General features: G+C 37.4%; 1 protein-coding gene across 2 annotated transcripts in view; it reads right to left on the bottom strand.

Moving 5' to 3' along the window:
* Positions 1-3,550: 3,550 nt before the first annotated feature.
* fbl (pantothenate kinase 3 fbl) overlaps positions 3,551-26,024 on the bottom strand; it is an 81,508-nt gene continuing 59,034 nt past the window's right edge. For both annotated transcript variants that reach the window (XM_089643647.1, XM_089643648.1), the window contains exons 3-11: positions 19,552-19,664; positions 17,351-17,529; positions 15,469-15,642; positions 13,039-13,191; positions 11,752-11,897; positions 11,306-11,482; positions 10,866-11,001; positions 9,076-9,191; positions 3,551-8,006 (exon numbers count right to left, since the gene is read on the bottom strand). In XM_089643647.1, the coding sequence (XP_089499773.1) occupies positions 7,850-8,006; positions 9,076-9,191; positions 10,866-11,001; positions 11,306-11,482; positions 11,752-11,897; positions 13,039-13,191; positions 15,469-15,642; positions 17,351-17,529; positions 19,552-19,664 (1,351 nt within the window). In that variant the 3' untranslated portion in view covers positions 3,551-7,849. The remainder of the gene's footprint in view (positions 8,007-9,075; positions 9,192-10,865; positions 11,002-11,305; positions 11,483-11,751; positions 11,898-13,038; positions 13,192-15,468; positions 15,643-17,350; positions 17,530-19,551; positions 19,665-26,024) is intronic.

Raw genomic sequence — 26,024 nt, 5'->3', positions numbered from 1 at the left:
TTTACAGCAATTAGTTTTCAAAGAAAAAATAGGTTATTATTGTAAAGGGCCATTGAAAAAAAGTACACGATAAGTTTGTGTTTTTTTAAATTTTTTGTGTCAAAATCTTCTTACTGTCAAAATGAGTGATGATGCTGCACAAACATTGCGGATGGTTGTTTTTGTAGCTGGCGTTGTTGTTGACAATTGTACCAACATTTTACAGTAATTGGTTTTCAAAGAAAAAATAGGTTTTTTTTTAATTTATTTTTTTTTTATTATAAATATATAGTCCCGATAAACTTACTTCTGAAAGGATAAAGCGCAAGAGTTGTCGATTATGCACGAAAAAAGGAAGAGGAAGAAGGCAAACGACACCACTGTATTGATTGCGCAGATAAACCTGGTTTGTGCGTTGAGTGCTTCAATGAGTACCACCAAATTTTATAAATATTTTTTCTTTATTTGATGAGATGTATATTACTTTCTTTATTTTATTTGATTTGCTACTTGCCGTGGTGCCGCCGGCTTCAGCCGGAGTCGTGATTTTTTTTTTTTTTAATTTCCATTGAAAAAAAAAACTTTTGCAATGATATATTATTCTTGTTAGTATATTTAAAAACTAAAAAAAAAAAATATTTTGCACCTAGGATCAAATACAGGGTGGCGCATAACTACCGTTATGGTTTAAATGTTTAATAACTTTTTTATTTAATGGTTAATTATTTTAATAATTTTTTCGCTATACAGTATATTAATGGGGAATATTTTTGGCTTAAGTGTGAAAAATTATATCCCGCAAGTGGTGGCCATTTTCGGCTTCGCACATTTGTGCTCTTTCCAGTACATTTTGCATAACTTTTCGTAAAATTTCCCGTGTTATGGCTGGAATTTCATTGCGAATATTTTGTTTTAGCTGTGATATGGTCGCTGGCTTATTTATGTATACCCTTTCTTTCAAATAACCCCAAAGAAAATAGTCTGGCGCTGTTAAATTCGGTGAATGTGGGGCCAATTGAAATCGCTTCTGCGTGAAATAATGCGTTCGCCAAAGAGGTCCCGTAACAGATTGTGTCCCTTTCAGTGTGGGCTGTGGCCCCATCTTATTGTAACCACAACTGTGGATGGTTTTCTACAGCTGGATTAAAAAAAATGACCAGCATCGTTCGATATTCAGCACCATTAACCGTAACTGAGGCGCCATGTGCATTTTCAAAGAAATATGTACCAATGATCCTTTCAGATGATACACCACACCAAAAAGTACACTTAAGTGGGTGTAATTGTTGCTGTTTTTGGATTCTCCGTAGTCCATATCCTGCAATTTTGCTTGTTTACAAAACCATTCAATTGGAAATAGGCTTCATCGCTCATTATCAAATTGTTAATGAAATCGCGATTTTCTTTTGCTTTTTGTCGGAATGAAATGGCATAATCAAGCCGTTGTTGGTAGTCTATCGGCTTCAATTCTTGCACAAGCTGAACCTTATACGGGAACATGTGCAATGTGGCCAAAATCCTCTGAACGGACCTCCGCGATAGCCCCAGTTGTGCCGAATGTCTTCTTGTTGATGTTTCTGGACTGTCCTGCACACTATCCACAACATGTTGGATATTTTCTTCGGTGTGGACCGTACGTGGTCTTCCGGTACATGGAAGGTGTTTTACTGTAGCATGTTGGCGAAAATTTGCAACCAGGCGGTTTATTGTTGGTGCTGAAAGTCCAGTATGTACATTAAAAAAACGACGATAAGCACGCTGCGTCAAAACAATTGACCGTTGATTTTCATGATAAAATTCAACAATTGTTGGTCGCTGTTCTGTTGTGTAGTGTTCCATTTCACATTCCCCAAGCTTTCTTCACAAAATTCAGATATAAAAATAAAAAGTTATTAAACATTTAAACCAAGGCTGCCCAACCTTTTTAACAGTTAGGCGAAATTGACGATTTAAAAATCACTGGTGGGCCACTGAATACTGACGGTTCCTATTTCCATGGGGGGGGGGGGTTGTTAGAGAATTTCTATAAAACATAATTCCCCACAAAAAAATTCAAAGTGAAGTGCTCCCCACAAAATATTTGAAATCCATGGGGGGGGTGGTTGTTACGGAACTTCGCTGAGAAAAAATTCCGCGCACCCAAATACATCATATGTGATTCCCCACAACAATTTTTCAAATTCCATGGGGAGGGGGGGTGGCTACAAGATTCCATTTCGGACGCAAAAAATATTATATCAAAAACCGGTGTATTTTTGTTTAAAAAGTAAGTTCAAGAGGTTAGATTTTTTCGTCGCTGATTCTCGTTCTGAGTAATAATAATATTTAATAATATTTGGCTAATTTATATAGCGCCGTTTTCGTGAGAAATCACCTCAAGGGCGCTGAGTAGCCTATAAATAGCGATAAATCGCCTTCGTTGGCAATACTAGTGACCGCGCGCAAGCTGCATTGTTTGTTTTACCGCGGGCCCGCGAGACTTTTTCAAATTGGCGGGTTTTTTGAAAATGGTTAAATGGTTCACGCGGGCCACTTATAATTCGTTCGCGGGCCACAATGTGGCCTCCGGGGCCACATTGTGGCCGGTTCACGCAAATGTTACCGGACAGCAAAGTGCCCATAACATTTTTTACTCCAAATGTGCTAAGGAATAGCTGGTTAAAGTTTGTCGGTTACGTGCCGATACACCCTGTATATATATATATATATATATATCAATTGTATATTACATGTATTATATCTTAACCTATATATTCCATATTTTCTTTTAAATTATATACTTTTTATACTAATTTTAATTTCTTCTATATTTCATACTTTTAACCTTACTTACTATTTACTGATTATACCATTATACTTACATTTATATTGTTGCATTCCTTATGTTGCTGTACTATTCTCTGTTAAATTAGTATGTGAATGGCACGTGTTGTGCCGTATATGTGAAATAAATAAATAAATACTTGATTTATTATTTTAATGTACTGTATATATAGTCAACCACCACAACACGGGCATGTGGTCTTAACACACCCAAAAATTGTAAAAAACCAAAAAAACACTGAATAAAGAAATATTTTAACTAACCAGTTTCCAGTTTTTATTACTAGTTTCTGGACACCATGTATATACCTACTGACCGGTGAGTTTAGCGGAGTCCCAACCGTCTGCAGCCAGTGAGCCACTTACGGCGAGGGGGAGGAGATGGGGAAGACGAAGGTGGGGGAGAACCTGGCTATTGAGATCTGATCACCAAACACAGCTAAAAGCCATTTCAAGCAACATTTAAATTCTGAACAGCGGTCTTACACCAGGGCGATATCTGCCACTCTGGAACGTGCCGTAAGTATACTGTATATTATTTTTAATTAATAAATTGCGAAATATCACACAAATTAATCAAAAAAAAATTTACTTGCGCACGCCGGGATCTGAACCCGCGACCCTCGGCTTGCTAGTCGAGAGCTTTACCGCTCGACCACGTAGGCTGTCTGTTGGTAGGAGGAATACAAATATTGTCAGGTTATTCGTAACCCGGGAATTTTAGTCTTTCAAAATAAAACAAGGCATAAAAAATGAACAAAGTACATCTTTATTTCTGAAGTAAACAATTCACCTAAAAAAATATGAATTTAAATAATAATAAATATCTTAAATCTATGTATTTTCTTTCCCTTACAATATTAATATTATGAAATAACATTTGAAGCACTTGTATGCCCTTATCCAAACTTAAATAACAGAATTTACACATATAACTAGATGAGCTGTCTGTCTGCTTCCTATCATTGCATGTTATAATAGTCTGGTTGCCATCATTGCAAGTTATAAAAGTCTGGTTTCCATCATTGCATGTTATAGTAGAATGCCTGCCATCATTGCATGTTTTGCTACGTATACATAAGCGAGCCGAACTGCCGAGCAAAACCTCAGTTATGGGAAAGGAACGAAACAACCGCAAATGGCACGAAACGCTACTTGCAGTTCGTTCTTCGCTTCGTTCTTTTCACGTATTTCGTAGCTCGGTTCGCTTATGCATACGTACTATTATAATGTAATGGTTGTTATCATTACATGTTATAATAGTGTGCTTGATATCATTTGCATGTTATAATAGACTGCTTGCCATCATTGCAGGTTATAATAGTCTGTTTGAAGTCATTTCATGTTACGATAGACTCTTTGCTATCATGACATGCAACGATAGCCAGCAGTCTATTGTAGCATGTGTGATAGCCAAAGTCTGCTTGCCATCATTGAATGTTATAATAGTCTGCTTGCCATCATTGCATGTTATAATAGTCTGCTTTCTATCATTGAATGTCATAATAGTCTGCTCGCTATCATTGTGTGTTAAAATAAACTGCTTGCCATCATTGCACGTTATAGTAATCTGTTTGAAATCATTCCATGCTAAAATAGTCTCTTTGCTATCATGGCATGCACCGATAGCCAACAGTCTATTGTAGCATGTGTGATAGCCAAAGTCTGCTTGCCATCATTGAATGTTATAATAGTCTGCTTGCCATCATTGCATGTTATAATAGTCTGCTTGCTATCATTGTGTGTTCAAATAGACTGCTTGCCATCATTGGATGTTATAATAATCTGTTTGCAGTCATTTCATGCTATGATAGTCTCTTTGCTATCATGGCATGCAATGATAGCCAACAGTCTATTGTAGCATGTGTGATAACCAAAGTCTGCTTGCCATCATTACATGTTATAGTAATCTGTTTGAAGTCATTTCATGCTACGATAGTCTCTTTGCTATCATGGCATGCAATGATAGCCAACAGTCTATTGTAGCATGTCTGATAGCCAAAGTCTGCTTGCCATCATTGCATGTTATAATAATCTGTTTGCAGTCATTTCATGCTACAGTAGAACCCCGTTAATTCGAACCCCGATAATTCGAAAAAACGCGTAATTCGAAATTTTCGCAAAAAAAATTTCCGCTGAAAAATTTTTTCATACAAATTTTTTTTTAATTCGAAATTCGTTAATTAGTAATTCGAAATTTATTTTTGTCCGCGCACGAAAATTTGTTCGTGTAATTCGAAAAAATTAGATTTTTGCGAAAATAAATCATAATATTTCGTAAATCTGAATCTAAAAGGCAGCCGTGGCGGTAAAACGCCGAAAAATGTATTTTTACGTGGTTATACACCGTCCCAATTAGTATTATTATTTTGTAAATCTGAATCGATTTACACTGCAATGTCGTATTTTATCAAATTTATTTCGAATATCCGAGTTTAAAGGGCCGAGAAAATACATTTTACGCGGATATATGTCGTAGTTTTACGAGTTTACGCCAAATATCTGAATTTAAAGAGTCGGCCGCAACGAAACTCGGCCGCGTAATTTCGATTTACGCGTAAATATATCGTATTTCATCACCGCGACGGAAATCGGACGCGAAATTTCAATTAACGCGGAAATATATCGTATTTTTACTAACTTTACTTCGAATATCCGAGTTGAAAAAATACGGCGCGACGGAAATCGGCCGAAAAATTTCGATCCATGCCGAAATATGACATATGTTTACGAATTTACTTCAAATATCTTAACTTAAAAGGCCGGCCGCGGAGAAAATCTGTCGACAAAATTCGATTTACGCGGAAATATACCATATTTTTACGAATTTATTTCGAATATCTGAATTTGAAGAGCCGGCCGCGACGGAATACGGCCGCGAATTCTCGTTTTACGCGGAAATATATCGTATTTTTACGAATTCAAATTCAGATATTTGAAATAAAGGGCCGGCCGCGACAGAAAATTACCGCGAAATTTCGATTCACGCGGAAATATATCGTATTTTTACGTATATCTCAATTTAAAGGGTAGGCCGCGACCGAAATCGGCAGCGAAATCGCGATTTACGCGTAAATGTATAGCATTTTTACGAATTTATTGCAAATATCTGAATTTGAAGAGCCGGCCGCGAATCCTCGTTTTACGCGGAAATATATCGTATTTTTACGAATTCAAATTCAGATATTTGAAATAAAGGGCCGGCCGCGACGGAAAATTACCGCGAAATATCGATTTACGCGGAAATATATCGTATTTTTACGAATATCTCAATTTAAAGGGTAGGCCGCGACCGAAATCGGCAGCGAAATCTCGATTTACGCGTAAATATATAGCATTTTTACGAATTTATTGCGAATATCTGAATTTAAAGGGCCGGCTGCTACGGTAATCGACCGCGAAAATAAAGAAATAATTGGTATTAATACGAATTTACAACTAAAATACCACCCGGATTTGAAGACGCGGCCGAGAAAATCGATTATCGGCGTATTTTTTTTTTTTTTTTTTCATAAAATTTCGAATTACGTGGGAATTCGTTAATTCGAAATTTGATTTTTGATGTCCGCTGGATTTCGAATTAACGAGGTTCTACTGTATTATAGTCTCTTTGCTATCATGGCATGCAATGATAGCCAACAGTCTATTGTAGCTTGTGTGATAGCCAAAGTCTGCTCTCCATCATTGCATGTTATAGTAATCTGTTTGAAGTCATTCCATGCTAAGATAGTCTCTTTGCTATCATGGCATGCAATGATAGCCGACAGTCTATTGTAGCATGTGTGATAGCCAAAGTCTGCTTGCCATCGTTGTATGCTAAAAAATTCCTCTCCCCTTCGACATCTTATAAGTAATTACATTTAACTCCACACAGGAGGCCTGTGTGTTTTCTTCGGGTCCATTTCTCGATATAACTAGTTTCCATTCTTTACGAATCGACATCATCACAACAACAAAAACTAAACTAAACATAATTTGTGCAGCTACAGCCATGTCTAACTAAGATCACATCATCCACCAAAAGTAGTACAAAACTTAACCTAAAATATTCTGCAATAATAAATATTCATAAAATAAATAAATGTATTTATTCCGCTTAACGGAAAGTCCCAAGAAGTTTAATGTGATCAAAACCGACTTGGAAAAAAACCCGTGGCACTGATTTTGATTACTAGGCACCACATACCAATGAGATTATCTGTTCAAGAAAGAATTGTGTTGTTTGATCAATATTTAAACAGAAGTAAGAAAAAACTGACCTTACTTCAGGCGCATGGACATGTCCACAACTTCTATTGGATTAGATCTTCAGTGACTTATTCGTAACATTCAATTGAAAAATTAGAATATTATTTTTAGCTTAGCAAATTTCTACTGTTATGTATTTTGTGTAAGGCATAGAAAATTCGTATTAATCCCATTGTTATAGTCAGATAATGCGGTCATAATCCCCTTGCCATCATTGCATAATCCGCTTGCTATCATCGCATGTCGTAATAATTTGCTTGATATAGTCAGATAATGTGGCCATAATTCCATTGCCATCATTGTACAATCCGCTTGCTATCATCACATGTTATAATAATTTGCTTGATATAGCTATCATTCATGTTACAATAGTCTAATGGCTACCATTTCAAGTCATAATAATCTGTAGAATTCGTAAAAATCTGCTTTCTATTATAATGCAAGATTGTAAAAATTCACTCTCCACAATCCAACTTGTGTAAAGATCTGCCTGCTTTAATTGAATATAGTTGAAATTCACTCGCTACACTTTAAAAATCCATCTGCTATAATCCAATATTATTAAAATCCTCCAGTACATTGTAAAAATCGGTCTGCCATAATCCACTTGCCACATTGTGAAAATCCTTCTGCCACAATCCAATATCGAATAATCTGCTCGCCACATTGTAAAATTCCATCTACCATATTCCAATATAGTATAATCCGCTTGCCACATTGCATAAATCCGTCTGCCATAATCCAATATTGTACAATCCGCCCAACTAACCCCCTTCATTCGTCTGGCCGGCCGCCGCTATCAACTAATCCTCTCCCCATCAGGCTGGGTGGACTTAGACCCTCGCGACGTACCGGCGGCTCCGCTGCTCCCCTCATCGTCAGAACTTGGCGGTGATTCATCGTCGCACAGTCCGGGGTCGTCAAATTTGAGCAGACAGCCGACTGCACCAAAGTAACTGAAATTAAAAATAATGAATCGATATTTAAATGCGTATTAATTTAATGTAAAATGTATATAATGCTACTGGTTGGTTAGAAGCCTGTTACTGGCTAACACCATAATCACAAACAATAATGAACGTCCAGTTTTGGTGGCAAATTAAAATGGCGCATTTAAATCGATAAAGAAAATTTATTCATTAACATGCCATGACTAATATTCTATCGTATATATAATATATAGTATCGTATTCTATTTATTAATTTTGTTGACAAAAAAAACCAGTAAAAAATACCATAGGTAAATAATATAAGACAATAAAAATAGAGATTAAGATAAGTATTAATTAATTACGTATGTACATAAGTGCAAACCGGTAAAAGATAATGTAAAAACAGTGACAAAACAGAACATGATAAAATAATAGGTTATTTTAGGTTTCTTTGCTTCAATGTTCTGTTTTGTCACTGTTCTGTGTTGCTACTTATTTGTTTTGTCACCATTTTGTTTATTAAGTTCTGTCACTGATTTGTTTCGTCACCGTTCTGTTCTGTTACTGTTCTGTTTTGTCACCGATTTGTTTATCACCATTACGTTTTGTCACTGTATGTTCTGTCACTGTTCTGTTTTGTCACCGATTTGTTTTTCACCATGCTGTTTTGTGATTGTTCTGCTTTGTCACTGTATGTTCTGTCACTGTTATGTTTTATCACTGATTTGTTTTGTCACCATTCTGTTTTGTCACTGTTATGTTCTGTCACTGTTCTGTTTAGTCACTTATGTTCTGTCACTGATATGTTTTGTCACCATTCTGTTTTGGCACTGTTATGTTCTGTCACTGTTCTGCTTTGTGACAGTGTGTTCTGCCACCGTTCTGTTTTGTCACCATTCTGTTTTGGCACTGTTATGTTCTGCTTTGTTACAGTGTGTTCTGCCAATGTTCTATTTGTCACTGATTTGTTTTGTCACTGATTTGTTTTGTCACTGATCTGTTTGTCACTGTTATGTTTCCACTGTCCGCTGTCACTGTTATATTAAGTCACTGTTCTGTTTAATCATGGAACCGTATATAGGAGTATGCTCACCCTTCGTGTTCCAGGAACAGTGCCTTGAGGGTTCCTTTGGACCAATAGTCCATCGCGTACGCAAGCAGCTGCATGGCTATCGGGTTCACTCGTAAGAAGTTGCCGCAGAACACCACCTGTGGAGACAAAATACTATTAAGTTGATCTGAAGACGCTCATTCGTGAGAGATGCAGAATGTTTACAAATACTAGTCTAGTTAACTATAAAGTGGAGATTTCTATTTTATTTTATTTTTATGTGATTACCGCTTCTAACCATCTGGAGCCAGTAAACTATGGCATACCCAAATTGGGGAATATTGTGAGACTGAGGGTAGTGCGGAAGAGGAAGATGGGAAAGTACCTAGCTACTCAGATCTGGACACCAAACACGGCTAAAGCCATTTTCAAGCAATGTTTCAATTCCGAATGGTGGTCTTTTGATACTGAGAGTTTCTTAATATCCAAAACTGAATTTGACGCTTCAAAGTGACAAAAAATTTGATCATGTGTTGAAACGGGTCGAGAATTGAAAGCATTTAATGGAGGCTGTTCAAGCAAAATAGTTTCAATATTGTGTTAATTGTCATTGAATGGGATTTAGTTTTAAAAACCTTCGGCCACACGACATACCCCAATTTAGATTCCGTAGTCCTGCTGGCTCTAATCCAACTCCACTACTGTGCGAAATTCAAATTAAAATCCACTACAGTTATAATATTCATTATATTTCATTAGTTATTAGTTGTAAGCAGAGATGTGCTTTATTTCAAATAAATCCATTTCAAATGGAAATGCAAAATGCAAAATGGGTATTTTCCATTTTGCATTTTAAATGCTTTTCTAAAAACCATTTTGCATTTTAAATGCTTTTCTAAAAACCATTTTGCATTTTAAATGCTTTTCTCAATGCATTTTTAAAAATTTTAAATGCTTTTTTGCAACATTCTTCCTACTATCTCCACTCATCTTTTTTTCATAAGCCCCAAATATCAGTCGGTCCTCAACCTCGCTATGAGAGATAATTTACATTTGTCAAGTTGCTCCCTGGTAGGAGCCCTGGCAATTGAGTGATACCATTACAAAAAATACTGAAAATGGGGCCATGAAGCTGTAATATTAAATGTTAGATAGCAGTTTCTATGTTTTTACGTTGGCAACATTAGTCCCGCGCAAATTTTTTGTGGTTTCATAATCTCTAGTCGTGGTGTTTTTGGATTTACCATCATGTAATATGTTTGTTCTACATTGATGTCCATTATTAAATGACAAAATTGTTTAAAAATTCTATAATTATTTTAATTGTTTGACCTGAGAAACCATTTTGCATTTTGAAAATAGGTATTTTGCATTTGAAATGCTTTTCTAAAAACCATTTTGCATTTTGCATTTTCAAATGGAAAAGTTTTGACCCATTTCCATTTTGTATTTCAAATGGTTTTGGGTACCCATTTTGCACATCTCTGGTTGTAAGTCATTATTAGAGCTGCACTACGCCCGACGTTGCATGAACCTTAAAGGAGAGGCTACGGATAATCGGATAATACGGATAATAACGAGGTGTCGAGCCACCGACTTTATCGCCTCGACCACTTTTCTAAACTCCACCGTCAGCATCTCCGCTTCCATCTGGTGTCGATCTTCGACATGGAGGATTCGCCGCTGACTACATCCACCGACGTGGTGTCGATCTTCAGCCTGGGGAATTCACCGTTGACTATATTTACCAATTGCGTGAGCATCGGTCGAAGGTAAATGAAGTCGTAAAGCACCGCCTTTCTCATTATTTATTTTTTAAAAGTAATTGTTACCCTCTCAATGTGTTCGTTCAGTGCGCAAAGACGCGCAATTGAGCCAATGTTGTTGGTAATGGTGACTAGGGTCGCTCTGGCCAGATCCTCCTTGCGCACGCCGGACTGGCGCTCGGACGAGTTCATCTGGCCAAAACTGGAATCAAACCAAAATATGAATGTATAATAACAATCGGATAACTTGTGTAGCGCTGTTTATAGGAAAAATCACATCAAGTGCTCTGTAGGTACAAGTGAGAACATGTTTCTTATGCAATGACTTAGCGAGGAGAATTGAACCCACAATTCCAGGGTGGGAACTTGATGCATTTGTCCTCTCAGCTACTAAATGATCAAATTAAACAAACACATTTTGGACATTTTCCTATTTTCATCGTTTGTGATGTGCGGAAACTACAACCATTGCCATTGTCCACTAACTACAATAATTTATTGTTTACCTGCTGGCCACGAGGTCCCCGGGAAGGCCGAAGCGTGCGTAGTCGCCACCGTATATGTCACGCACGAGTTTGTCTACGCGCGTGTTGTCTCCGGCGGCCGCAAGCGCTGTGGCCTCCTCGAATGTGCGGCATCCCGTCAGAAGGCAGCACAGGCCGAGGAATGTGCCGCCACCGAGACTGCAACAAAAACACGCAGCAGATGAGTACAGTTCTATCACAACAAACAAAGGATTGACTGGCTATGAATACTCAATTGCCTTGCCAACCGAAGGAACGTGAATTCTTCTCTAGTTCATGCCCCCACACCGAATTTCCTGTTGAAGCGGGCTTCTCCACTCCTCGTAGTCCTGTACTGCACGAAGAGCCAAGGATGGCATCGCTGCTTCCTCTGCTTCGTGAATGAATGTGAATGTAACGTAATGAATAGCAAAAGCAGATGGGCGCACCTTGTACCGCTGATTCTCCGGTAGTCCTTTGGCCCCCGGACAGCGAGCACCGACACTCCTGAGCCGATGTTGACGATGATGAAGGGGTACGGCCGCGAGAAGTCAAAGGGGTGGCGCGTGTACAGCGACGGAGCCGCCTCGCAGCCCTGCAACATACATAGTCACGCTCGGTCAAGAGATACACTCAAATAAGGTGTACCAAGAAGGCCATTGTGGATTTGCTGTGGCACTTGCGCTGATTTTGTGATATTTTGAACCTTAAGCTACTAGCATACTAAAATAAATTTTATTCACTTGGCAAAGAAATAATGCTACTATTATTATGGCTTGTCGTTTCGCCACATGCAAATATTATTTTTTATTTATGAAAAGGTTTAAGGTAAAACACGGTTTACTTAAAATGAGAAAAATTTATGAAACTTAGCGAAATTTTTATTATTTATTTTTATATCAAACGACAAAAAAGTGAGGTGACAAAAAAGTTTATAATAAATTTGTCTAATAATATATGTTTTCGTTATCAGTAATTTTAGCTAAAACAAAAATGTCACTTTTGATAAGTAATATTTCAACATTTTAATATTTCAAAATATGGATATTTCAAAATTTGAATATTTCAAAATTTGAATATTTCAAATTTTTAATATTTCAAAATTTGAATATTTCAAAATTTGAATTTTTCAAATTTTTAACATTTCAATCTTTATATATTTCAAAATGTGAATATTTCAAAATTCGAATATTTCAAAAGTTATGTGTTTATGATAAAATTTGAAAGCGTATTTCATCATCTTTCCAAAACAGTTTTTAGTTTTCAGATACATTCAGAAACATTCCAGTTATTTGGATATTATTGCAAAGCGGAAGTTCTCTAACATTTGGCATTTCAGCATTCCTTAATGCTTTGTCACATCAACACATTTTTCAGAGGAATATTTTCCATTCTTCGACAATTTTAAGCATTCTTGAAGAGTATGCACTTTTTTCACCTGAAGATTCATTTTTAAGGTTGAAACTCTCAAAAATTACAAAGATAATCGCACGCGTGCATCACCATGGTAGCATGTCTAACGACAACTAATGACAGAAGCGGTAGCCGATCGATTGACTGCGTAAAAGAGTACAAAACCTTCATGCTTTAAATGATTAATGCGGTAAAATAATGCGTACAGGAACGATCGACGCAATCTATTTTTGCAAATTTTGTATAAAATTAATTCAGGTCGTTAAGAAAGAAACGACACATGCGGGAAAAATGATTATTCGAGATTTAAATGTATATTATACCGATCCTTCTGGTTCCGTTGGTTCTGGCTGGGGGTCGGTCAGACTACTCGGTGCGTAATAGTAACATTCGGTTCGGCTGATGGTGTCGATGTACAGGATTCCGGCAATCAGCGCGTCCAGTTCGTCCAGCTTGCTGAGGCGCATGTTCACCACCTGGAGAGGATTAAATGGAAACAAACATGTCAGAGAGGGGACCCAGGCTTGGAAACGGATCTTACTGAATCAAAATTAATGTGCCCACACTAATGGGCACCAATTTCCATCATTATCGCTTTGAAACAGCATTATCTGGTTTATGTTGGTTAGTTAGATGGTTATATTTAATGTGCCTTACGTTGGCACCAATTGTGGTGAATATTAGCTTTAACCCGTAGGAACCGGCAAGAATATTCAATAAATAAAAATACATTTTTGTTAAGGCCAACATGAAGAAAGTACTTGGTAAAGTGACATTTTGATTTTTGTGTTAAACAAACCCAGTAGAAGTATTTTTTTATTGAATTGAATGAATAGTCAATACATATAAATAAAAAAAGTCCTGCTAAGCTAATTGAATTGGCTTGTCAACAGGTGCTTAAAGTTTAGTTACATATACATTTTTCACCATATATTTAACCTTATTCATAGACTTACATTGCTTTATAGTGTCAGGTAATAAATTAAATATCTTCGGTATGTTGTATTCAAACATTCTCTGTCCGTACTTATTATTAAATTTCGGAACTATTAACCCGTCATTGAGCGTGAATCTAGTACTGTATTTATGTTCTAATCGAACTTTATGCTGCAGGGTAAATATATGCTGAATTATGATTTTTTGCCATAGAATAGCCTTAACAGGTAAAATTTTGGCACTCTGAAACAGCAACGGTGTATTATGTCTCTGTTTGAAAATATTAGTAACGACTATTAATTTTAAAATTGCGTTTTGTACAACTTGGACTTGTTTCAGATTGTTTATAGTAGTATTTCCCCATATGGTTAATCCATATCTTATAATAGATTCTGCCATTGACATATAAATTATTTTAAGTGTTTCAATTGATAGGAAAAAATGTAATGTGTACATTTTGCCAGCAATTGATCTTGATACTGAGTCTTTGCAGGTTTTTTTAAATATGTTTGTCCCATTTAATACCATTCATTGCCATTGTCCCATGAGTAATACCCAAAGGCAAAATGCGGTGATTTGTGACGTGCGTGTAAACTTGTTCACTGCTGGGAATACAACTAGATGCAAATATAAACTAGAAAGAACATGTATCTAAAGTTGTTGCAAAAATCAGTAGCTTTTCTTTTGTTCTAGGCACCCTTAAAAATATCTTAAACATAGAGTCAGTAATTACCGCATACGATACGTATACTCAATGATAAAATACGGAATAGTTTTTTGGGGAAACTCAGTAAACGCCAAAGATGTTTTTATCATCCAAAAGAGGTACCTAGGAAAAATTACAAACTCTGATCACCAGGATTCATGTAGACCAATTTTTAAAAATCTCAAACTTCTGACAGTGACGGACATATATATAATGGAGTTATGCCTGTTAGTTCGATCATCTCCAGAAAAGTTTCCACAAAAAAAACTCAACACATCAACACGCTACAAGGCTCACAGAAAACCTATTAATCCCAAAAGCAAACAAAACTATTTTTCAAAAAGGACCACACTACGTGGCCATTAAAGTATATAACAACCTTCCACGTAGCATCAAACAAATAACCGACACACTTAAATTTAAATCAACACTAAAAACATTTATTTTAAACAAATGTCACTACACCAAGTGTTATTTCTTTATGATACTCAGAAAAAAGTACATTTTTCAAGGCTTTGAAATAATGGTAAGCGATTTTTACATATTTTTGACGTTTTCATAAAATGTATATTTAGAAACGCAAATATTTACGTATAACAACACAATGCGATAGTGGATTTCATAATCTTTCCAAAACATTTTTTAGAATGAGGCTACGTTTCCCAAAACGTGAGTTATGAAGCTTTTAGCAAAACTCGTAAATAACACAAAAATTATCACGTTTTGACAGTTCTCAAAGGAACACATAATAAATTAAAGTCTTTGTCTGAGAGGTTAAATGAATACCTTACATGAATTCAATACCTCTGTTTTTTTATTTTTTATTTAATGTTATTTATTTGTTAACATGTAATTGTTGGGTTATGTAATATAATGTGTATTTGTTGGGTTAGCTGGAAGAAATAGGATGTAACCTATAAGCTATACCCTTTGTACTCTTTTTGTGCAATAAATATTTTTTTGAATTTTGAATTTTGTACACAATTCTTCAACATTGCAAATGCAGGTTTCCAGTTCCTTGGGGTTAAATAAGGTGCCCAGGCTGGGCGCCAATTTCCGCGATACTAATTCTCACCATAATCACCCTGAAACTGCTTCAATTAGTTAGTACCTTCTTGAAATCCCCCTCGAACTTGTAGGCACCCCCACCAGTTGCGCAGACCGACGTCAGAAGGGCCCCCATACCCTTAGAACGTGCCAGCGATAGGAACGCGCCCATCTCGCTGGTGGGGAAGCGAATAAAGTGCAGGGTGCCGCGCCGCCCTCGCACGTGCACATTGTCCATCTAGAAACAAAAAATATGTTCATACCATCACTGTCAAAAGGTCACCATAATTAATAATTATAATTTACATAATATTCTACAGCAGCACACATAAGCGTAACTACATTGCCCACTCTCCGATACAACGACTTCACACCATGGGAAATCATTACTTGGGTGATGTTGACATATTCAATACCAACTTGGCAACTTTTGTGGATCATTTAAAACATTTATTTCAACAATACTCCTAAACACATCATGTAAACCTACAAATAGCTGTAATTTTCTGTTTTTGTTTCTTGTGTTTGTATGACTTGTTGCATAGCTTTTATCAAATGTAATTTTATTCTTATTTTTTATGTTTCAAAGTATCTGTCAAATTAAAATTATGCTACCAACCATGTAAAAGCCCTCTGGGCGTTAAATAAATAAATAAATCACAGGTCGCTATACCTTAAGTAATTTAATTTTAATTTTAATAATAATTGAAATGCCAGAATAAAATAAAATAAATTTTATTCGCTTGGTAAGGAAATAATGTATTTTAATATTATTCTAGATTGTCGATTCGTCACTTGCGAACATTGATTTTTTTATCTGTGAAAAGGTGCGTAGCAAATTCTGTGTCAAATTTAGTCCTGTATTTATTAACAGGAAAGCCTCATATGACTTCTTTTTATTGTGAAGAACGCTAACAGCCACCAACCGGTCTCTCGATCAAGTCATGGCGACGACTACATTCATTCCAAGAGGAATGGACTACCAGTAGACTTATGCACTATATTAAAACTAAGTATTGCAAGATAAAACTAACTAACTAACCATCACGGACGGGACCGGACGGACCGCCAAACAACTCGGTCTTGGCACACACTTCTTGCCTCATTCACATTCATACATCGTACATACTCTTCTATTATTCTGACTCTTGACATGGCCCGACTCGAGTATCTGATTCACTTGGCCGTACCATGTCTTCCTCGGGCGTCCCCGACTTCTGCTACCATTCACATTTGCATCGTGTATTCTCCTTACACTCCTCTCTTCGCTCATTCGCTCTACATGCCCAAACCATCTAAGCATCCCTTTCTTGATCTGAATCATTACACTTACATCAACCTTGCACTCTTTACGGATCTCTACATTCCTCACACGATCAAACATGGTTTTACCACACATACGCCTCAGGGATCTCATTTCAACAGCATTCAATCTACTTTCATCCTTTGCCAGTCGCATGCCTCACTTCCATACATCAAGGTAGGTACCAGCACTCCATTGTGGACTGCTAGCTTCGCTTCTTTGGACAATTTTTTGTTAGCGCCAACTGCGTTCAGTCCTCCATTAATGGAGTTACCTGCATTTACCCTTCTTTCAATATCTCTGTCAGCCTTCCCATCTCTCTAGAACATACTTCCTAAATACACAAACTCATCCACCTGCTCCAAGTATTCCTCATTCACAACTATATTGCACACTGTTTTCGTACTCTCTCTTTCAAACGCCATTACTTTAGACTTACTTACATTCATCATTAACTCATTCTTCATGCATACTTGGTTCATCCTAGACACGAGAGACTGTAGATCATCTATACTATTAGCAATCAGCACCGCATCATCAACATACAACAGGCAACATACTTTCAAATTACTCAAATTGCAAGATGCCCAAAGTTAATTATTTTCAAGAAGAAGAAGTGCCAGTAACGGGTGACAGTGCTCACCTGCAAATGTGCGTCGCGGTGACCCGTATTGCCGTAGGCGCTGTTCTTGGTCAGGTAGCGGCGTATGCTGCGCAGTGCTTCAGCTTCGCGTGCCAGTTCCCGCTTTGAGGAGTCGCGCGGCTCAAAGTACACAAGCTTGGTTAGGGTACCGCCGATATCCATTCCGAACCACGGCATAGCTGGGGAAACACATAATAATATATTTATTGACTCGTTAGGCATGGAAGGTAAACTTAATGCTGTAGAAATGCGATCTTTAAGAATTATGACCGTGTTAAAAATTTATGTTCCGGAAACAATGCAAAATTGATATAAATGAAATGGTTAAATTTAAGAAAGGGACACTTGGATGGTTTGGGCATGTAGAGCAGATAAACTAAGAAAGGAGTGTAAAAAAAATGTTAAATATGAGGCGGAAGTCAATGGTATAAGAATTCGAGTCGGACACGTGTGAGGAAGATACGGAACGTTCAAGTGAATAACACGGCGAAGACAAAAATAAGTGGAGATGTATCCTCTCTGCCTACCCCTTCAGATCGGAATAGTGGTTATTTAGAAAGTTTTCTCACCCTTCCAGTTACATAGATAGTTTTTTCACCCTTTTGGCTTGTTACATAGATAGTTTTTTCACCCTTTTGGCTTGTTACATAGATAGTTTTCTCACCCTTTTGGCTTGTTATATAGATAGTTTTTTCACCCTTTTGGCTTGTTACATAGATAGTTTTATCACCCTTTTGGCTTGTTACATAGATAGTTTTTCACCCTTTTGGCTTGTTACATAGATAGTTTCCTCACCCTTTTGGCTTGTTATATAGATAGTTTTTTCACCCTTTTGGCTTGTTACATAGATAGTTTTCTCACCCTTTTTGCCTGTTACACAGGTAATTTTGACATTTTTTAAAAATAGCTACCTAATTAAATACGTCGAAAACGTATTTTTAATTATTTATTTCATTTCATGTCGATTATCTACTTTTATTGAGTAACTAATAGCGCAGACCCGTGCGAAGATCAAAGGATATAAATTTTAAGAATAATGAGGATACAAAATTTTCCGGTAATTAGTGAGAACGGCAGCATAAATTATATAATATATATTTGAATAAACGTTTAATTGAATTTTAGAGTGTTACGTAAACACAACCGAAATTATATTTTTACTAGCGCAGAACCGTGATAAATCAAGGGATAGTCTGTATTCTCTACAAATCCAATTTTGAAAATTACAAAAATTATCCTCTTTTGAATACATTATATGTATTAAACATATGAATTTTATCCTCTTTTGAATACATTATTTGTATTAAACATATGAATTTTATCCTCTTTTGAATACATTATTTGTATTAAACATATGAATTTTATCCTCTTTTGAATACATTATTTGTATTAAACATATGAATTTTATCCTCCTTTGAATACATTATTTGTATTAAACATATGAATTTTATCCTCTTTTGAATACATTATATGTATTAAACATATTAATTTTATCCTCTTTTGAATACATTGTATGTATTAAACGTATGAATTTTATCGTCTTTTGAATACATTATATGTACCTATTAAACATATGAAATTTATCCTCTTTTGAATACATTATATGTATTAAACGTATGAATTTTATCCTCTTTTGAATACATTATATGTATTAAAGGTTTTGTTCAGTTCCTATTTTGGAAATAGCACCTAAATTCAAAGCAAATTTGAATTCATTAAACCAGAATTCACGCAGGACTAACTAACGCAACGCACAGACAACCGAACCAGAGATATTTATTTGATATTATAGAAACAAACAGCACAAAGTTTACAGTGATGAAACAATTGACAGATATTAATAATGTCCAATATGTGGTGTAATATGTAATTTAATGTCCAATATGTGGTGTAATATGTAATGTAATGTCCAATATGTGGTGTAATGTGTAATGTAATGTCCAATATGTGGAGTAATATGTAATGTAATGTCCAATATGTGGTGTAATATGTAATGTAATGTCCAATATGTGGTATATATATTCCTTAATTAATATAAAAAACAAATAACACATAGAATAAAGGTAACGTCGTTTAATCAATTTTACCGAAAGTAAGAAAAAAATGACCTTACTTCATGAACACGGGCAAGCCAATACACATTTCTATGGGTTTATTTCTTCAGTGATTAAAGCAAGTAGGAAACTGACTGTATAACTCACATGGTTGAGAACTGTCTTCAGGGGCGTCGCCCCCCTGTCTCGAGCCCCCCGTCTTAGGGCTCCCCTTGGGACCCTCCATGCTGCACCTGGGCGCCTGACAGCAGCCACTGCTCCTGATAATAAAAATAAAAACAACAAATAAATAAATAAAATAAAATAAAAAAAAGTGTGGTGTCAATTTAATGTACTACACTGATTTTGGGCATGTAGCATTGACATTATGTCATGGTTTCTCCACCTTTTTAGTATGTTACACTACCTTGAGATTTTCAAAAAAACTATTTTTTAAGTAGCGGAGACACAATGAAAGAGTTTATGAAGGTCACAGTGTTTTTATTGAGTCAGGTTGCCGTATATGAGATGACTCCAGGACCGATGATAAACACTCCGTATGCAGGCAATGGAGTGTTGGTCAATGTGCGGGTCAGTGAGTCGACGGCGCTTGCTGGTGACCGGACTTGTGGACGTGTCAGGAACTGGTGAAGACCATGGGTCTTCCGGGTGCTCCAGTGCTGAACAGGGAAGCCGAAAATGCGATGGACCTGATCGGCGGTTCTGCGGGAGATTTGTAGACCGGCGAGGATGCAGCGGGGTCTAGGTGCGTGGATGTAGCGCTGATCAGATGTGCTGGAACCAGGGCGCTGTGATGATCCCGTTAGAGTCCATGGTTGAACCGTGCAGAGCCGGGTGTAAGGTCCTGTGCGCAGGTTGTCACTCGCGACTAATGACTGACTGACTGCTCGCTGCGTCGGGCCTATTTATATAGTCAAGCCGACGGCGGTAGTAGCTACGCGAGACCGCTGGTAAACTGACGATCTCGCTGGATCTAGACGTTTCGGTGACGCTTGAATTAAGCCTAGGCAAATGCCTAGAACCGTCTGGCGGGTGTGCGTAATGTACCCAGTCAAACTCGCAACTGTATTGATGTGGGTAGTTCGTTCAGCGGCAAGTACTCGTAGGCCGTAGGTAGGAACGTAGGAACGCCGATCACTTCGCATTGCGTCTGGAGTGTTCTAGATACATATCGTAGCTCTCGCTACAGTTATATAAATTGTTTATACTTTATTTCCGAAGTTTTAGCAATTAATCAAAAACTACACGTAAAAGGGTATTGTTCTTTATTCAGTTATTACAATTACTCCTTTGGGGAATTTTCAAAGTAACTCAGGTAGAAAAAGTCGGAACTAGACTCACTGAATATTCAACGTCACAGAATCGGTTTGCTTTGTGACGCAGTGGTGTTCATATCACATGTTTTTTTTTCGAAACTACTTTTTTTCAAACTACGAGATATCTCAATATCGTTTCCTTGATAACTCCTCAAAATGACAATTCAAAAGACCTTTAACACGTTGACTGCCACGGCAATTTTCAGAATTCCGGTATAAAAAGCCAATATCATTTAATCATATTATACGAGGGTGGTCTGAAAAGTTTCCGACCTCAACGCAAAGATGGTGGTACTCGTCAATAAAAGCTAGTGAATGTAGCTGTGCATCTTTTGACAGTTACTCACCAAAGTTTCGGCCATTTTGGACGCGCAGTTTTTAGATGACAGTCGTTTGAGTGAGTAGATGTGTGTGTTTTTGTGAAAATGGAAAAATTGAGTATCGAGTTGTTATTTAATTTTTGTTTTTGAAAGGCAATACGCCTACACAAATCAAAAATGAGTTGGACTCTGTGTATGGGGACTCTGCACCATCATTTACCACAGTGAAATTTTGGGCAGCTGAATTTAAACATGGCCGTAGGAGCTTGGGAGACGATGAACGTTCGGGACGTCCAAAAACTACAACTATTGACGATAAAATTGCTAAACTGCACCAAATAGTGTTAGACGACCGCCGAATTAAAATGAGAGAGATAGCAGAGGTTATGAAAATGTCCAAAAAACGTGTCTGTCACATATTAAATCAAGATTTAGACATGAGAAAGCTGTCCGCACGTTGGGTGCCGCGTTTGCTCACGTTAGACCAAAAACGTGTTCGAATGAACATTTCCAACGCTCTGTTGGCGCAGTTTAGGCGCAATAAATCCGAGTTTTGGCGCCGATTAATTACTGTAGATGAAACTTTGATACACAATTATACACCCGATATAAAAATACAGTCAAAACAGTGGACTGCAAAGGGGGAACCGGCTCCAAAAAAAGCAAAAACTGTTTTCTCGGCTGGGAATGTGATGGCGACTGTTTTTTGGGATAGTCATGGAGTTATCTTAATTGATTATCTTCAAAAAGGAAAAACTATAACAAGAGCATACTACGCATCATTACTTGACAAGCTGAAAGCAGAAATAGCGGAAAAACGGACACTGCAGAAAAAGAAAATCCTGTTTCACCAAGACAACGCACCGTCTCACACCTCGGCGGTTGCCATGGATAAAATCCACGAATTACGGTTTGAACTGCTTGACCATCCGCCTTTCTCACCAGATCTAGCAGAGAAAAAAGCCGAGTACTATATGGAGGGGGTTAGAGAGATGGGAGCATCGCTGGGAGAAGAGTGTAAAGTTACAAGGAGACTATGAAGAAAAATAAATAAAAAAGTAGGAAAAAAAACCTTGTTTCATTGTTAGGTCGGAAACTTTTCAGACCACCCTCGTATTACTAATAAATTTTTATAATTATATTTTCTGTTAATTTATTAATAAATTTTCTGTTCTATAAGCCAGCATTGATGTTTTGTTCTCTTCCCAGAAGCCATCTATCCATATTAGCACTGATATACTACGAGTTATCTTGTTGTCGACGTCCTAGCAAAGAACGCAATCTACGAGTTATCTTGTAGTTGGCAGTCAACGTGTTAAAAGGTGATATACAGGGTGTCCGGAAACTCGTAGTACAAGCGGGAAACTGGTGAATCTACATCACATTTGGAGTCGATTTTGTAGTATATTTTTTTTTATTTGAGCTTTCGTTATCGAGTAAATCGAGTTTGAAGTTGATTTTTTTTTTTTTTTAATTTTTTTTTTTTAATCAAATTCTTATAAATTATTACTGAAGATCAAAGTACCTAACTAATTAAAACTACTTGAAAGTAAAACAAATGAAGAAACTCGGATTTGAAGCATTATTTTGAAATCACCCTTCATTTAACCCGGTGTAATCATAAAATATTTCTGCTCTGCAGGGTTAAAACATCTGTTATTCAACCCTAAACACCAGAAAAAACTTTAACCCTAAAATAGCCAAAAAATATTTTTTTTTGGTTTTTTTTTTTTTTTTTTTGAAAATGCTCAAATCAAAAAACTTTATGTTTTTTTGGGTTCCCCATGTGGTGTAGATTCTCCAGTTTCCCGCTTGTACTACGAGTTTCCGGACACCGTGTATAGTGATGAAACAAAAACTATGTTAAATAGTTACATATGTAACCTATTAAACCTAGTTTTTGTTTCATAACTTTTCATAACTTTATAACACTTTTTATAGGTTCGTTGAGTTGTCATTTTGATGAGTTATCTGGCCACCCTCAATATCTACATAATCGATTTTGTTAAAATTTACAATACATATTCTTTATATTATTATCTAAGATGTGGCACATAAAGGCAGGGTAGCTATGTCGCTTTCCTGTATCTGTGCTTCCTTAGAGCAGGCTCCATTAAAATACCTGTAGAACAGACTCAGCATGTCCACTTTGCGTCAATGCATTAGAAATGGTATGTTAACAACGGATTGCCAATCAGACAGGCGCCCTCCTTTATCGAAATTGAGGTTTATCGAATATTGTGGGACTCCAGCCCAGAGGTGGCTCCCGAATTCAATTTAGATTTGTACAGGGTTACACAGCTGTTACTGTTGAAGAATCTGCTAGCCTTATACAAGACGCCCAGTGACACGGACTTATATAGAGCCCTGATATACTTACTCCTTGTTATTAATATGTGTGTTCTTACAAATTATATACTTACTCCAGTCTAGATTGCTTTCTGCACTGTGCGCGGAGTGAGGAATGGACAGAGTGGCGCGTCGCAGTGATTTGTCAATAAATGAATCTGACGGTATACAGGCAACTCGCATTGTAATATCACCATTAATTGCTGGCTGCATAAAAAACTACATATCCCAAATCGGGTGGACAAAAGTTTGGACTTGTTTCCAATATTTAATATTTTGTTACTCTATTTAGTTAAGACACATCTGCACGAAAAGTCTCACGATGGACTGCTCTGCAAAACGTTGCCTTACTTCAGCAAACTTTACTCGTCTGCGCCGGGTATTTTTTTTTTACTCCACACAGGAGGCCCTGAAGAAAATAATTTCCCTCAGGGCCTATGTCATCTTTGGGTATGCTGTGTGGAGGGTCTTTTTGTGGAGAGGAAGGAGTGAACATGGGTATTGAAGAGTCCCATGTTGTAGGAGGGAGGAAACACAGAGGCCGGCAGTTCGTTCCACAGCCGAGCTGTTGCACTTAAGAACGAATCGTAGAAGCGACCCGTTCTCATGTGACAAATGTCAACCGTGTACAAATGTTGGGCGCGCGTTTGGCGTGTATCCCGACTACGCACCGGTTCCGAAGGGATCAATGACGCTAGTTCCTCAGAGCATCTTCCATTGTAATACCGATAGAACAAGGACAGCATACCTACCTGACGCCTGTGCTCTAAAGATTGCAGTCCGTTTGTTAAGATTGGGGTATCTATCAAACGGACCGCCCGTTTTTGCACAGAGTCAAGGGTTTTTTTCAGGTATTTAGGGGCTCCGGACCAGAGATGGCTGCCAAATTCGACAGTAGGGCGCACTTGCGATTTGTACAGGGTCAGCAGTTGTGTACTATTAAAGTATCTGCGGGCCCTGTACAGTACGCCCAGCTTCTGAGAGGCTAGCTTTACTCTGGCTTCGATGGGTCTATTTCAGGAAGGGAATTATGAGAAGGAAAAATGTGTGAAGCGTTGTTAGGAATCTGAGGAGAGTTTTTCCAGGTTTGATGGATGTATGAATTCATTTCTTCCACTGCGGTGAAAGGCGGTTGAGAGAGATCGTCTGGAGAGGTCAAAGGGTTTGCCTAAACTGACCTCTCCTGATCCGGCAGACCGTGGGCAGACGATTCTGCCGTCAAGAGTAAGAGCCCGGGCACCCCTGTTAAATTACGAGCCGTAGCTCGCCACCGAAGTTACCTATGGCAGAGGTGTTGATGGTTTCGAGGGTAGCGGTACCGATGCCCACCTATCAAATTGGCTCGTTTCGGTTTTTGTTAGTTGGGTAGTATTGTAAAGTAGGGCAAATGCAGGTAACTCCATTAACCCATTCATGACGAAGGTGCCATATGGACCTCGAAAAAGTGTTGGACCTCAATTAGTCACATCATGCCGATATATTAAAATGGCGATGCGAAATTCAGTTTTATGTAGTCTACAAGCATGTACGAACACGTTTGTCTTAGAGGCGCTCAGTTCGTTTGCATGTGCCGGCGTGGACAGACGTGTATAAACGGAGTTTGAAAAAAAGTGCAAATTTTTCAAAATGTCAAAGCGAGTGAAGTAAGTAATCCAATAAACTTATGTGTAGATTTGATTTTTTTTTTCCAAAACCGTTTATGATCCGTAAAGAATGATATTTACTAACTATTTATAGACATATTGTTACAAAAATAATCCTTATTGTATCAAAGAGAGTACTTTGAATTGAAGGTTTTGATTTTTGGCTCCATATGGACCTTTCGGCAGATCTCACTATACATAAATTGTAATTTTTCGCAGATTTCATTGTTTTTTCGTGTTTTTTAGGGGTCTGACTGTTGAAGAAGTGATGTTACTGCTTGAAGAACAATCGGATACGAATTTGGAGGATGATGAGGTAGTGGATGTGGATGTGTATGTGGAGCCGCCAAATGAGAGTGATTTGTCCGGAGCAGATTCAGCTGATGAAGATGACGGTGGAATAATTGCCAATATTTCTCGAGCGCAATTGTTTTCTAATTGCCAAATCGTAAATCGCCGTCGACACAAAAAGGGACAAGATACGCCCGATTATGATTCAGATCAAGAGAACCCTAATCTAGAGCATTTCGGAGACGAGCGTTTGGATTCAACTTTCAGTGACTTCGACATAAATTTATTCGACGCTTCAGCATCACACGGTCAAGCGTCTGCAAGCACTTCTTTCGAGCCTCCTTTGAAACGATGCCGTGTTAGTACTGGAGACAGAGTGAATGATCCCTCTGAACCACCTTATCGCATTCCAAAACGTATGCCTGGTCCGAAAACTATGTTTCAATGGAAGTCTAACGATGTGACGACAATTGTTTCTAGCATATTTCCCGAAGGAAATTATACCGACGTAGCTGCTTTATCACCGGTGGAATTATTTGAACTAAATTTTGACAACGAAATGTACGAATTCATCGTTACAGAATCCAACAAATATCAGACCAAGCAAGACCCTGAAAATAGTCATAAAGTATCACCTTTAACTGTCGGGGATATCAAAGCGTACATGGGTATACTTAGAACATCGGAATTATGCCCGATTC

The sequence above is a fragment of the Hesperophylax consimilis genome, chromosome 20 (assembly GCF_061612785.1).
Source record: "Hesperophylax consimilis isolate HC1 chromosome 20, BYU_Hcon_1.0, whole genome shotgun sequence".
NCBI lineage: Eukaryota > Metazoa > Arthropoda > Insecta > Trichoptera > Limnephilidae > Hesperophylax > Hesperophylax consimilis.
This window is presented reverse-complemented; position numbering and strand designations above follow the sequence as displayed.